Here is a 16226-nt window from a genome sequence, read left to right as displayed (position 1 = left end):
CGTGCAGTTAGAGTGCCAGCAAGATGGCGGGTTAATAGGATGAATACAATTAGTAAGGATGAATCTGTATGATTTGTGCAATTAGGTCTCCCTGTCACTCAAACTAGGTTCAATTTGTATGTCGAAGAAACGTAGGCGTGCAAATGATAGGTTTTCGTTATGATACGCAAAAGTAGGCCCATTTCACTATCTGTTGCTTATAAATCTATATACCTTGATGATGAAGGCTTTATCCATGCATATCGCTGCTGAAACGTGGTTGTCATTTCGTTTGCAATACAATTAAATATTATTCAGAGTAATAACACCAATTACTGCGTATTCGATGTCTTTTATTATTCGGTGCAAACTACACTATGTTCTGCATATTGGATGTCTAAAATATTATTCTGCCTTAACTACAGCAAAATTCGATGTCTAAAATATTATTAAGTGAAAACTACACTATGCACTGCATATTCGATATCTACCAAACCCTCTGCTACTGATCTATCATCCACATACTTCAGAAAACAACAGCAACAACAACAACAACAACAGCAGCAACAACAACACTGATAAACGGACGAGAAAGATTCTTAGTTTGCAAATAGCTTAAATAGCTTATGGAAACCGTAATAAGCAATGAGTGGGTACGTCAGTGATCGGATACAGTGCGTTAAAAGAAATTGAGTTCTTGTCAAGAGAACAGGATGCTAAAACAGAAAATTGAAGCCTAGGGCCTTAATTAAATTGGGAATTATCAGTTTTTAGAGCTCAGTGTGCAAAAATCACAACGACAAGAAGGCACCCAAACTTACTTATCAATAATTACGCTCCAGGTGTGGTGTTGAACAATAGCCATAGACATACAGTAAGGAGCCGCACACCAACAGCTTCCTTCCTTGAATCGCTGGCTTGCAATTTAAAGACTGTGAAACTGTTGGTTGGCGGTTGAGAACAGAACAAATGTTACTGCTGTGCATGTCTGCCAATACACAAAACAGTTTCTGATGTCATGTATGTATGTACGTGATCAAGTGTGCTTCTCACATTTTTCGGGTCTTTCCTAATATTTATTACATGTAACTTCAGCGAGGTCTTTTCCTAGAACAGCAAGTTATCGCTTCTTCTTCCACGAGAGAGGAACAGCCTTTTTTGTTGAATTTTCCGTCAGATTCTCATTATGTCCTTAGGCAGCATTACGCAAAATTCCATCGTGAGCGGGTAAGTCACAAACAAAAAGCTCGTCTGTGTATAATTCAAATTAATGCATTGATGCTCTAATTCAAACCTGTTTTTTGTCACAAGAAGCAGGGCTAGTCCAATAATAGAATATGAACACAAAAACTAAAAGAGTTCTTCGTTTAATGCAAAGGTGACATGACGACCTTTTCTTTAAAGATATCAAAAAGTTCGCGAGCAACCAAAAAGCTAGGCAAAGCCTGGCTCTGAAGAACACAAGTAACTTCTTTGTTAGACCAGAAAATGTGAAAACCGTGTAACATTCTCTACCAACAAGGAGAAAGAGAAATAGACAAAACGAAAAGGAGAAAATTAAGAGAAGAAGAAACAAAAGGGAGAAGATACAAAGAAGCAGGTAAAATACAAAAAAGACGAAGAATAAGAAAAAGATGAAAAATAAGAAGAAGAAGATGAAGAAGAAGAAGAAGAAGAAGAAGAAAAAGGAGAAGAAGAAGAAGAAGACGATATTAATCCCATTGCATTGAACGAAATTTGTTCATCGTATGGCAGTGAACTGAGTCCTCTGCCTAGAATACTGATGAAATACATCGTTCATAATTACCAACAAACTAAAACAAACAAACAAAGAAACCTTAAACTAATAATAAACGTACTTCACAGCTGATGCCTGATAATGCAAACCTTCACGTAAAAGCAACATTTATTCGAATTATCGAAAGTTTTAATCATCAAGTGTTTCCCAAAGTAAGAGCAATCACGAAGGAAAAAACTTTCATGCTTGGTAAAATTTGTTCTATCAGGCGGTCGAATTATCAGACACTTGAAGTAATAGTATCAAATACAACAGAGACCGATATGTGAACAATTTGAAGTGACCTATACAAGGACAGATATTTGAAAAACCAGTGATTCTACTAATATACAAATAAATGCATTTCCATTAAAATAACTGCTGATATACGAACATCGGTTTGGTAATTATAAGAACTCTTTTTAGATTAACTTAGATTAACTATCAGTTATCCTGAAAACGTCAATCTATAGCAATAATCTTCTTAATTTTCAAAATGGTCTCTACGATAAAACTGTTCAGAAAATTCAACTAGTGTAATACTGAATTATGATAAAATTCCCATTAAAGAGGTCATGGTTTTGTGAAGTTCAGATGTATATACAAAACAGCAACACATCAACTTGCATATTAAAATTTAAATAGATATTTACTCGAATTTTGCTATACAGATCCATTATATAATTACAAATCAAATTATCCCAGTATAGTATCTAAAGCTAAAGTTGCAAATATTAAAAATTATGATGTCTTCTTCTTAGATAATGCATCATCTTTTCCCAGATCAAATACAAACGCAAGGAGAGTCCCGAAGCCTGCAAGAAACGAGCTAACAATACCAGGCCCGTAAATGTTAATGTCCTGTGCAATCCCACCAACAGTGGGTCCTATCATACGCGCCATTGACATGAATGAGTCACTCAAACCAGTAAGTAGGCCCTTTTCCGCCTCCCCGCCTTTCTTGTACATCAGAGTTGCACTGGTAACTCTCAAAATTGAAGTCGATATACATAAGGGAATCAAGGCAATAATGACGTAAACGATGTTCGGAGCAAAAGATATCGACGTTAACGCAAAGACAAGCATGACCGAAAAAAAACGATGCATTGACTCGGGGGAACGGAAAAACTTTGCTATCCAGCCAACGCTCATTCCACTCACTACTCCCAAGATAGCGTTGTACGACATAATATAGCCATTTGTTTTTGGTGAAGTCGAATGCCGATACTCTAAAATCAAATTAAAGCTGCTTCGGAAAATAATCATCGACAAACTTGAGAGAAATCGCACAACAAAAATATCGGCAACACTCGCCCATGGAACTTGCCTTATAGCTGTTACAAATTCCGAAGCGGACTGCAATACTGTATTCGACTCATTCTTCTTTGCATCGACAGCACCGACGGCTTCAGTTTTGTTGAGGCTAGGTTTATTGTCGTAACCTTGACCTCCATCGCAACCGTCAACCTTTTCATTATTAGAAGAACAGTCTGAAGAGGACCATTCAACCTCCGTATCAGGAACAAAAAATAACACAAATATGGAGTTGCAGAAAAACATCAAACCTGTGATAGTTGCTACTTTTTGAAACCCAAACTGGCTCATTGCAATATGGCCACCTATTACAGGACCAATGATGAACCCTGAACTGCAAATGCCATTCAATGTACCAAGAGCTGCTGGACGCTGGGTGGGCGGGGTCACATCAGCAACATAGGCCTTGATTATGGCTTGACTATGCTTCAATAGACCTTAAAAAAAAGTCAGTAGTTCTTGAAAAAATGAAATGCTGTTCGGTAGAAAATTTTTTTCTCTCTCTTTTTTTCTTTATTCATTTAAGGTTGGCTCTTATTGCTAGCTCACATGCTACTTTAAGCCAACCGAAACTTAAATACAATATACTATAAGAAATTAAATCTAAGTTACAAACGAAAGAATTTTATTAAAAAATATAACTATAAAAACCTGAAAGGTATAGAAAAAAATTCAAGACAATAAATAGCAATGGCACTGGAAATCATACTTTAGGAGCACCACATATATACAACCGAACTCACTACTCTAAAAGCAAAATTCTACAAAATGGTTTTAGCAATGTTTTCATTAAGAGTTTTGGCTAAGAGGCCAAAGGAATGATAAACCAATCATTAAACTTTGTTATCGTTAACACACGAAAGTTATTTCATTTGGTTTCGTTTCGGGCATTTCGTGCATAATGTCAATAAAATGCGCAATGACTTATATCGATGGTGAACAAGTCCAATAAAGCGGCAAACGATTTTGTATGACGAAAATGTATCAAACCAAAGTAACAAAATTGTATTCCAGCATACAGGGTTTGTCACAGTAAATAAACTATTAGCTATTGCAACATTAGGTGTCCGAAGGAGACTTGTGCAGTTCTTAAAACTATAATGAAATCTTAGAAAGGATAAACATTTTTTGTCCTCTCGCGTTACTTTCTTTGATACACATTGAAGACACTCCCGTCGAGCGTTGAATCAAGACAGAAAGTTTTAGTTTCATGCGCTCTGCTTCTTCTTCAAAAACCAATGTTGAAAATCGGAAAAGGACAGGTTTGATCAGTCTAAGATAGACTCCTTGATAATGACACCAGTCTGGTTTTTTTTATGTGTTTTGACGTTATGTTACCCGTGCATCTTCCGCAAGGAACGTTTGGTAAAATAAATTCATTTCGATTTACTGTTTCTATGCACAAATGAAGCCTTTTCTTTTCCTTTACTCGTCCTCTCCAACAACTCGAAAAACTAAAATGAGCCGCCCCTTCCCCGTTTATTTTCTTCTGGATTATTAAAAACTCCCACACCTTGTTTCAACCTCTTTATTTCATCAACAAAAACCTTCGATTGAAATTCAAAGTGCTCTTGCAAACATTATAATAAAAACGCTACCCATAGCACACGAGGATGAAAAATATACAGAATCAAGAGGCCGTCCAAAACTAATGGTGCTCTCAAAAATAAAATCAATCCTACGGGACATTTATAAAATCGAATTAATAGAAGCTTGTGGACTAGCAAAATATAGACTTGACTGGCAAAAACATTTCAACTGAAAATTGTGTTACACTAAGCAAATTTATTTACCAAAAAAGTGTCAAACAATGATAATAATAAATTATAATTAAAAAGGCCGTCCTTCGGTAAAAAACCCACTTTTTATCAACATTTTTATTTGACCATGACAGTCCCTATTCTATTTCAGCCTCCGATCGTTAATCCCCGACCTCAGAGTACAGCATGCTCCATCTCTGACTATGAATTTTTCATAATTGATCCATCATCCGGTATTAATACCTCTCTGAGCTTAGATTAAAAGCTTTGAGACCTGTTCGCAACCTTCTCACCGTTTTCTTGCATCATAAAGAATTCCAGTACATCAGGTTATGTTAACACGGTTCTTCTCAATTTAAAGCTTATACTGCAACACTTAAATGAACCGATAAAAGATTCATTGTAGCTTAACATGGTGCAATTGACCATCCTTAGAGACTTAAACCGTTCTTTCTTTACACCAAATCTTTACAGCTCTGCCTATACAGTATGAAACACTGTATGACCGACTGTAAAACAGCAATTTTAATAGCATCGTATTAAATGGATGTAAAAGCTTTCGAAACTTACCAGTGGGGATCCTGGCAAGGAACATGAAGACCAACGAATGCGAAAAGCCAAGTAGAAAATAACCACTAGCACTTCCAAGCAAACAAAATGACAGAACTCGCTTCCGCCCAAATAGGTCACTTGCCTGCCCCTGTTGAACAAAAGAATCGAAATCTCAAATCTTGAATGATCTGGCACTCTTCAGCTTGATTTTAGGGGAAAACTTTGAAAGAATGTATGCATACTAAAGAAAAAACAAAAAATAAAACTGTTTTGATAATGAAAGATGCAAAAATGATCATTTTCTTGGGGGCAGCCTCAAAGAAATTATGTGCTACCTAGAGAAAAAAGAGTATAAAAATAGGTTTCATATCGCATTTAACAGGGTCAATGTATTTCATATTTTTCAAAGATTTCACAGATTTAATAGATTTAACGATCATTGAATAATTTACGTCAATAAAAGCAAATTTATACAATACCATCAGTGGACTGCTTAGTAACTGGAGAGCTCCATAGATTGATAAGAACAAACCAACCATTGTTGGAGAAGCACCATATTTTCTAACTTCATGCGCAAGAAGCGGTACCAAAAGAGACACAGCAAACAAATCCTGTGTAGGTTAATAAAACAAAGTGGAGAATAAGAACTGAACAGACATGAAAGCTTTTAAAAGGTGAGAATACTTAACAATTTAAACAACAAAAACAGCAAATTTCTCTATAATGGCTTTGTAAAAACCAAACGTTTTTGGTAAAACGTTTTGATGGAACTTCTTTATTCAAAGCAATTCAAATTTTGTATCGCCAAAAATTGTTCACATTTCTCAAGAAAATTTTTCATTCAGCAGCAGTTTTTGCATTTTTAATGATGAAAGAAAAAGAATATAATCACTACAAACAAAAGAATGCAATGGTTGAAAATTAATGAGCACCAAAAATATATTTCAATCAAGTCTGTAAAATAATAAATATGAAATGCATTCGATTCTTGAAAATAAAGCCAAAAGTTTACATCAAAATTGTTCCGGAGAAGTATTTAAAAACTTTCTCAATAAGCCTAATAAGTATGGTGTCTTAAAGTCTCATGATTTATCTCTAATCGGCATAAAAAGATATAAATTTATCACACACGAGGAGGAGAAGAGTGGTGTGGAGAGATGGGAAGAAGGAGCTCTATTTCCTCCTTCAGGTCTCTCCGTGCCACTTCTTCACAATCCCTATGCGAAGCTCTGGTACCTAGGGTATTCCTAGAACATATCTTCTAATGGTTGAGAATGAAACTGAAAAATTTCAATAAAAGTTGCATCTTTAGAGTATTTGTGTGGAGTAGATAGAAGGGCTCTCTTATCTTACTGTAGCTTGTATATTCGCTCTTTTCATACAATGACAGAAAATAATAGCCCTGTAACGCTGATAATAATGACATAAGAAAATGGCACGACTCTTTTATGTCCTCTGCACGAATATACTGTATCAGCTGTAGCACTGTAATTTTTCGAAATGGCTACAAACATTTGGCAGGATTTTATCCAAACCCTGGGTAGCAATTAGCAGTTTTGTCTTTTCTGTAGTTCTCTATCTCTAGGCAGCATTATTTATCTTCTCAGGAAAGCAACAAACTAAACAATAGCAGGTCTCTATACCCAGCACTGATAATCCTAACAGAACTTATTGCAACGGCGTTTCAACTGTTTCACAGAAATTAGGCACAAGAGGGAGTGTCACACCAACGCACGACAGAGCTTACGATTAGGCTCGTTCTTACAGCCTTAATTGAAGCCATATTCACAGGCGTAGTTTCCTGAGCATTTCATGGCAAGTTTTAGCAGTTAAAAATAGGTAGAATGAAGTAGAATGGAATATATAATCATAAATTTATTCTATGAGCAGAAATTGCATTCCAGTGAAGAAAAGGTGTTGAAAACTTGAAACAAAACTTGAAATGCTATCCCTGATACTTCAGTTTAAGAGTTTATGTATTTTAATTTGTGATTCAAATATTAATTACTTTTTAACAATAATTTCAGGTATATGTTGTAAATAGATTAGCTTTTAAGAGCTAAAAAATGCTTACCTACTTGCTTAAATTTAGTGGCGAATCTATCCTAAAAAACTTGAGGGGGGGGGCTAGCCAGGGGCAAAACTTTCAGTTATAGGGGCCCATGCTAGCCATTACTTTGCGAACTAGTGTCATGGTGGCTCAAAATTAGCTACAAGGCACCGATTTTTAGCGCTTCCCAGATAATTCTGTCCTCGGTAGAGCTCTATCAAGGCTGTTATCATTATGCCAAATAGTTTTATTAGTGGCGTAACGTGCAGCTGCGTCCCCTAGGAAAAAAAACAAAGAAAATTGTTGCTGAGGGCCCCTAAAGGTTCCAGACCCTTTGCTCTTCAACTAAAAGTTACTTTGGTCTGTTACTCCACTGAGTTTTATCTATTTAACAATAATGCATCTTGAACATTAGAATTTCAGTAGAAGAACTATCCTTCGAAAAATAAAAGGCTAGTAGCTTTGTAAAGTCGATCGGTAAAATTTATCCATAGTAGTTATATCTTATATCCAACCTCCATGAGATCAAGCAAATAATTCTGTTACACAGAATTTCAAATCATAGAAGTTTGATAAGCAATAGTAGATTGCCAAGGTATACTGAGATGGTATTGGTATTTCCCTACGCTGGGTTCCGGAAAAAAGAGGGTTTTCAATAGGATGCGGAGAATCTTGGTTTGGGCTTACCCTGCGCACCCCGCCCCAAGAAGGTATATCCTCAACAAATATAGAATTAAAATGATTGTCAAGAATTAATTTTTCTTGGTAACTACAGAAAAGAGCCAAAATTTCAATCATGTTCACCTCGGTTACAAAACCAAAACGCTTATTAAATAGCTTTTTAAATAAATGCAATAAAGATCGCATTGAGCAAAATAAAGAGAGCAACCATAACAAAGTCAGAAAATTATTGAACAGCTTTGGAAGAAAACATTGAATTTTAACAGAAACTTTTGAAAAAACTGGGGGGGGGCAAACAAGGAGCAAAGGAAATTTCCGAGTAAGCAATTTACAACAAGGAACATTTGGTATAAAAATAAACTTCTACCAGTAGGAGATTTTGTTTGTTTGTTCACTTTTTTGTTTGTTCTTCATCAATTTTAGTTCACATAGGTATTCCGTCAATGTTTTAAAATTCAAAACTTTTAAATCAGGCTGATTTTAATTATCAAATGTGTCAAAAACACAGAAAAATTGGAAAAATGAAGTTCCTCCAATTTGATGTTCTAGCAAGAAAAGCACATAGCGGCATATCATAGCGGCTTGCTCCCACCCTCGGAATTAATCTGATAAGTGAGAGAGGTTGTTGCCAAGCAGGTTAAAAATTGTAAAATTTTATTTGGCCTGGCGAACACCCTCACCCCCAACGGCATGAACAGGACCACCGACTGTTAACCGTACAACACAACTAATCACCTATTATGTCACACTCACCCCTCACAACCCACACCGTGTTTCCCCTACCACTGTAATCATTATCACCACCATTATTACTATCAACATTACCGTCATTTTAATTTCTTTCACGATTATTAGTATTGCCTTCATATTAATATTCACAGTCATCATTATCATCCCATTACTTCAGCTTTGAAAAGCTGCGCTCACATTTGGTAGAGCCAATTGCTAAGGTATCAATTATCTTGTACAAATTGTATAAAATTGGGTATGCAAACTTTATATTAAATTTTTTTATTAGTTTTACTGTCGTACGAAAATTTTCTTTGTCTACATCTTTCTTGACATCTTTCTCATTCTCATCAAGATTTGTTTCTTGCAACTTTGCATAGATTTTTATCAACGACCAATATTCATTTGCTTCAAAATCATAATTTTAGCCACATCGTCATAATCCTCTGGTTGTAAACACTTGCCTTCCAAGACTTCGGGAAATCCTTCAGTATCTAGAAGGGCAAAATCTTTCAAGGTGGCTTGGTGTGAGGTGAATCATCTACACATTGAGTCCATGATGGTGTCATTTGCAAAAATGAATGTTTCACGCCTGTATCTACTCGCACTGTTCTCTTCCATATCGTCACAACACATCTCATCAAATAAAGATGCAAAAGACTTTGCTTCTGCAAAAATTTCATTGAAATCGCTACGGGGTTGTTGCATTTGTTTCTGTGCAGTTTCAACTAAACGTATGGCAGTAAGTTTCAACTAGACTAGTTACTTTTTTATTGTAAGTAAACCGATGCAGGACTAGTAATGGCAAAGATATGACCGAAAAGATGTGCTGTAAGAAACATCTCAAATGAAATTAATTTTTGCTCTAGTCTAGATCATCTGCCTAAGTTACCGTTCCAGCACTCTGTTCTGAAGTTTGACATTGCTGAAGGGAGTCAACAATGCTTCTTACCAACAAAATCTTGGCAACAAGATTTGGCAAAAAACACATCATGAGGCGCCTTTTAGTGAGACCATCATCTTGTTGTTGAAACGCGTTGTGGCTGATGGATCGCGCTAATCATCGCCTTCTTCTGCTTATCCTTAAGGTTGTCACTTCTCTTTCTTGAGGCCAAAAAAAAGCACAAAAAGTGCGGTGAGGCTGAGGTAGGAAGGTTTATTTAAGAAACTCTTTCTCAATAACGCCCAAAAGTGATTTTGCACTCAAAAATGAAGAGCAGGCTTTCAAAATAACGAGATTCAACACATGGTCAATATGAACAAACACTAAGGAGGAACTCGCTGAACTCGGGATCTCACTACATTGTCAATTCCTTGCATCGCAGATGCTCCATCTTTAAATTGGCCAAGTGCATAATCAAAATTTATATTTTTCTTCTCAAAGTAATCTTTGAGTTTCTTAAATAAACCTTCAGCTGATGAATCTATAGCAATTTCAACACACAACAAACGTTCTGTAATGTTCGGATAATCGTTTAGATAGCCAATAACAATGGAGAGCAGATCTTTGTGGGAACTGTCAGTTGTACAATCCGTTGCAATGCGATAGTACCCAGATGCTTTTACCTCTTTTAAAAGCATTTACACAACATTTCCAGCTATATCTTTTATTTTATTTTAGGACTCTACACTCACGAATGTAACAATGTTTCCTATCTTAGTCCCATCGCCCTTTTTGTTAACTTTTCTTTCCATCTTTTTCCGTTCAATGTCTGAAATATGGCTTGCTATCGTCTTGTTATATTTTGAAAGAAGCTCTGCAGTTGCATGGAAGTTTTCCTTGCTGGCTGACAAAGACGTGTCCTCGCGTTGTGCTCTATATGCTAGGCCCTGATATCAAAAGGTTTTTTTATTATGTTTCTGCTCCTCTCTATCTGCTTCTTTCTCTTTCTTTCTAAATTTGCTGCTTCTTTAGATAACTGATTATCAACTGAGGCTTGGTTACCATAACTGACGAAATCAATAGTTGCATCAATGCGAGACTGGGATTTTCCATGCTTGATAAAACTTTTTATGAGCATCTTTCCAGTTGCGGCAACCAACTTTGCTAAAGGTAACTTCTTTGTCTTTGTCACCAAAAATATAAGGCTGCATCTTCTTTGGGAAAACATGATAGCCAATTTCGATGAATTTTTTCATTGCCAAGTTGTATATAATACCAGGTATAATTAAATGACCTGTTTTTTGCCCCAAATTTAAACTTCGGGAACTTCATCTCTCTCTTTCGGCTGATCAGCACCTTAAATAATCAAATTATCTTGTAGAACTGTATCATGTTTTTCTTGATGAAAGAGGCAGGATGAGAGAATGGGACATTTCTGATATGTTGTCTGTCATCTTCATGGTGTGTTGAGACTAATGCGACATCACTAAATTCTTTTGAAGAGCTGCCTTCTGAAACATGTTCATTCTTTGACGAGATATATTCCGTTAGCAAAACTGGTAAGACGGTGTCCTCAAAAGTCGATCATTAGCTTCGTTCCTTAAAATAATCTCGATCAGAATCTTTCTTGCTGCCATTACTGCCATTGCCACTTAGGGACGTCAATCTTACCTGAAGGGAAGGCCCATGACTAACTTTTGGCTATGTAAAGGCAGTTTGAAAATCATAGGATTACATCACAAAAGTATACTGCCAAAATATTACCCCTCTCCTAACACTTTCTCATCGGATTTAGACGAAATACAAAATTGATCCTGCCTAGAACCGAGGGGACATGCCCCCTCAGTCCTCCCTGGCACCACTACTGACACCAATACTGTCTCAGCTACCCTTGTCTTTGTATCAACTTTGTTGCATAATTTTGGAAAGATGCTATCTGTTACACACTAGATAATATGCATTAATATATAGAGAATGGATGTAAACAGGGTCTATTAGACTGTACAGCAGAAAGCCAATAATAAATAAGATTGTTTGACACTAGGGAAAACCTTGTTCCTGGATTTAGTACATTTTGTTGATCATAAAACATCAAGCAACGAGTTTTCTGTAGTTAAGAAAATATCATCTTTTGAAACTTATTGTCATGTATCTAACTGAACCTGTCTATAGTTGATCCGCTTAAAGTTACACTACCAGCACAAGTCACATAAAATTTAGACCTTAATACAATCAAATAATCAATTTTGCTCCATATACACTAACCCTCTGCTTACTGTCAAAAATTTTAAAGTGTCTTTTGGTGTGAATGTAATGCACAAAAGAATCCCTGGGTGTTATGCAAAGGAAAGAGGTAGAAACATAAAGAAAGTGTTTGGATTTGTAGATAATGAAAAAAGACTGTTGCATTGTATCTTCTCACATTAAAAAAAGAAACATGATACATTATTAGATCGGTGCTGTGTTGGAGATTGAGGAAGAGAAAGTCATGACTTGAAGTAAGACGACAGTGATGAGATGATGACAATGTCAAGGTACATGGAGATTCAGAAGAATTCAGAATCTGGGGTGCAAATTAAATCATTTTTGAGGGTGTCAGGACCAGTGGGACTGCTTCTTTCAAATCAAAATTCACAGGTACACCAAAATTTGCCCTTTTGTTGGCCCTTTTCATTTTTCAAGATAAGTATAACTTCACTGAGAGTCATTCTGCACCATATCTCTATCTATGTAAGGGCATACCAAGAAAGTTATTATCGGTTTTCAATGAACCAACATTTTCCCTTGTCAATAATGCACTCACCTGGTCCCAGAGCCAAAGAAAGGACCATTTTCAACAAAGATGCTTTAGTCTGGGAGTATATCGTTGGTTGGAAATATTGGGGGTCTGACAACCCCTACATAGGCTTGTAACTTTTTGCTCCTCTTCAGAATACTAGGAATGCACAAATAGTTAGCACTGAGCCCGTTTACTCATATTTGCTGTAATAATGGATCTGCTGAAAACTTAAGGTTTCAGAATGTGCCAATCAGTGGTGAAGAATTGAGATTTTTCACAAAATGAGGGAATTTCACAGAATAATACTTTGAAATGTATGTATTTAAAGACACTGAAATTTATAAAAAAATTACCTCCTCCTGTAGTGTCCACAAAAAAGAAAATTTCTGTGATGGTGGACTGTTTTTACTTTCATGAGGTAGGGAAAGGTGGCTTTATAACAAGGTAATCCCCTAATTATAATACCCCATATCTGTTTTGATAATTGCCATTATGGCATCACAGAGGGCCCCAAATTCATTAAAATACATTTTATTCAAACTCATTTAGAAACTGTTTGGTGATGGTAAGTACTTTAGCAAAGTTGTGATTATTTTGAAATTGCCTTTAGGTAACCAAAAGCTGATCATGGGGGTTCTCTCTTGGTAAAATTGGCATCTCTGTTGATCACAACAGGCATGATATAAATATTTTTTACTTTGCAACCCATAGCCCAGGCTGCAAAACTTGCATAGGCACACAACAGCACTGGACTTCCTGTGCTCGCACCTGAAGGTCAATATCAGTGAAATTGTCTAAACTATACTATGGCTATGTATATATGGACATGGTTGTTTACAGCTCAAAACGCTTCTGCTGATAATGTGTTGTTGCTCACAGCTATGCATAGGCAATGTTTGCCAACTAGGCCCACAGCCTAATGTCTGGTACCACCACTGGATTTCTGTATTATAAGCACCATAAAAGCAAACAAAACTAGGGAGCGCTGGGTGGATTGTAATTTTCATGTCACTTACACTAGAGCGTCTAGTGTAGACTTGTTAATATCCATGGTGTACTGGTATAAAACAAAGAAAGAATAATGCGTTGGCATAAAGGTGGATGGGTTTGGGCCAGCGTATGACTAATAAACAAAAACTGTTGGCAAAAAAGTAGATCAATAGCTTCTATTAATCATTGTATAATACAGCTTTTTGGTGTTAGCATTGAGACATAGAACTTTCAATGCAGATCAGTAATTTACTGGATAATATCTGGAGTGAGGTTTACATTCTTTCCACCCTAGCAGGGTGAGACAAGTTGGGGCTGCAGCTTCATAGGGCACTCGCCAAGTCTTTTTATTGGAGACTGCTGCAATGTACATCCCCTGAACACTTTATTAGCTGGGGGATAGGATAGAATCACACCATTGACTATGATTTCGAGCATCTATTGATACATTGACATTGGCTTCCAGACGTGGTTTTTGCACCTGCCCATGGAGCACATACACAACGTAAATCAAAGCAAAGAAGAAAAAGAGCAATCGACAATATTAGAACACTAGAGTTACCAGAAATCCAGCTACATACAGCAAAACCCGTGGAGATATCCAGGTGACCTTAGTAACTCGTATTTTCTCCATTATTCTGTTCAGCTTTGACTTGGATTCAAACATTTGGTTTCAATTTTCCATTTCAACAAGATCTGATCAGTGCAAGCCTCTTCTTGAAGATGGGGCTGGAGTATTCGGTTGTATTCACTGATCTAAACATTTTTTTTTTAGATCAGTGGTTGTACTTGTGCTGTGCTTGACCTCTGCTGGGCACTAACCCTGGGTATTAGACTCACTCTGTTCTCCCCAGCAATCAGGGGCGCCTACACAAGGGGGGCTGGAGGGGCTGTCTTCGAACAGGGGCAGAGGGGGCAAGAAGTGCCCTGGAATATGATGACCACTTTGACTACTCTCGTTATGTTAATATCTATTAGAAAATACCAGAAAGATGATAATACCAGCACAAAAATGCAGAGAATGAAAAGATTGCCTGTGACAAGATCACAAGAGAGAGAGAGCGGCAAAGATAATAAATGATAAACAAAAGATGTGTACCCTCAGAAGTACTCCAGGAACCTAAGGAGGATAAATCGGTATAAAAACTTGGCGGGCAATTAAAATTTTACAACCAGCCCATTTGTAACAGCCATGATTTTTATAAAACCAAATATTGTGAATAGTGAGTGACAAGGCCATTTAATAACCATTTTCATATATTGACAATTTCGTTAACATTTTCTTTATGTTTAGAATCTTTGATGGTAAAAAACCCAGCTGTATGGGTGGCACATATTCAAGTTAATATTTTATTATGATACCCCGCCCTCGCCCCCCCTCCCACCTAGGAATGCTCGATTATGTTAATAGAAAAATTCAATGATTTGCCTTCGGCTCCAACACTGCCCCTCCTGCCCTAATCTTGTGTAGGCCTGCCCCAATTTTATTTCTGAGAGCCTTTAGGGCCTAACAACCCAAAATTTCCCTGGGGGCTACGTCCACAGACCGCCGACCCTGCCTCCCTTGGCAAGGCCATCACCTAAAACCAGGCTTTGTCGTTGACTAAACTAAACGACGATTCTCGATGTGTTTCAACAGCAAACTTCAACACCCCAAGCAGGGTTGTCAAGTGCTGGCAGATCCTCAATCCCAAAGTTTCTGAAACTCAATCCTTAATCAATCCCAAATTTTTCAAAAGTAGACTCCTTCGCAATGGTAATAGAAAGAGATCAATATTCCTCTGCAGCCTTGCCTTCTTTATTTCCTGTGCAATGAATTATGCATTATTCAATGTTACGGATGCTTAATTTGACATAAATAGTCGAGTTAGTTGACATAAGAATTGAGTTGCATCAAAATACACAGTATGAAGACTTAAACTTGGGCATTCTGTATGAAGTATGATGAACCAGATCAACAGCAGATAACTTTCAAATTTTCAATCAGTGTAACAGTCGATGTGAATCCCAATTTTTACTTTGATTCCCAGATATCAATTTCTGATCCCAACAGCTTTTCCACAGTCGCAGTTTTGTGAAATCTGGGATTGAATAATCCCAAATGGCAACCCTGACAAAGTGCCCTTTCTGCAGTTCCTGCCCCCGCCGCATCACGAAGCTTCCGGCGCCTCTGGTCATGGAATTTGTGTTTTTAACAACACCCACAGGCCATCACATGACTGCACATGTGTAAGGCCCTATTCGCACTGCAAATATGATATGGCCTTATTAGCACTGCATCTAGAAACCTGACAATGCTAATCCCTTATTGTTCTATCTTCAAAGGCGGCAAGGGTTTGTCAGGAAGTAGTTTAATTGGTAGAGTGCGAACAGCAAAATCTGAAATCTGACAGATTGTAACGTTTGGACTAATTGGTCAAAGGGTCCGTCGTAGAGCTCTGGAACATCACAATCTCGTGAAAATCTATGATAACCAGCGGGTGACTCGACGGACATGTCAGAATTATGTTAACAACAATAAAAAAGCTCAGGGTGCTATTTGATATCATGTCACAATTTAAAAAGGTACAATTTCTTAATGGCAACCTGATAACGTGCTAGATAACAATACAACATCTCAGAAAACTGCCTAATGCGAACAAGAAGTCTGACAAACTTTGTCAATCTTGAAAAAGTTTTCTTAATTGCCGTGAGAATACCGGGTTTGACAAACTTCAGGAAGCATACATTCG

At 37.0% G+C, this 16226-nt stretch overlaps 1 protein-coding gene across 3 annotated transcripts in view; it reads right to left on the bottom strand.

Moving 5' to 3' along the window:
• The window catches only part of LOC135685278 (solute carrier family 67 member A2), a 73666-nt gene extending 57884 nt beyond the window's left edge, over positions 1-15782 (bottom strand). The window contains exons 1-4 of one of the 3 annotated variants that reach the window (XM_089112828.1): positions 14057-15782; positions 5862-5993; positions 5401-5530; positions 3322-3507 (exon numbers count right to left, since the gene is read on the bottom strand). In XM_089112828.1, coding sequence (XP_088968954.1) covers positions 3322-3507; positions 5401-5530; positions 5862-5993; positions 14057-14161 — 553 coding nt within the window. In that variant the 5' untranslated portion in view covers positions 14162-15782. Of the gene's footprint in view, positions 1-1955; positions 3508-5400; positions 5531-5861; positions 5994-14056 lie in introns of those variants that run through there. The other 2 variants (XM_089112829.1, XM_065201164.2) reach the window with 2 other exon arrangements.
• Between the last annotated feature and the right edge of the window lie 444 nt (positions 15783-16226).

Source organism: Rhopilema esculentum, chromosome 15, assembly GCF_057945365.1.
Source record: "Rhopilema esculentum isolate cy_ngs chromosome 15, ASM5794536v1, whole genome shotgun sequence".
Lineage (NCBI taxonomy): Eukaryota > Metazoa > Cnidaria > Scyphozoa > Rhizostomeae > Rhizostomatidae > Rhopilema > Rhopilema esculentum.
This window is presented reverse-complemented; position numbering and strand designations above follow the sequence as displayed.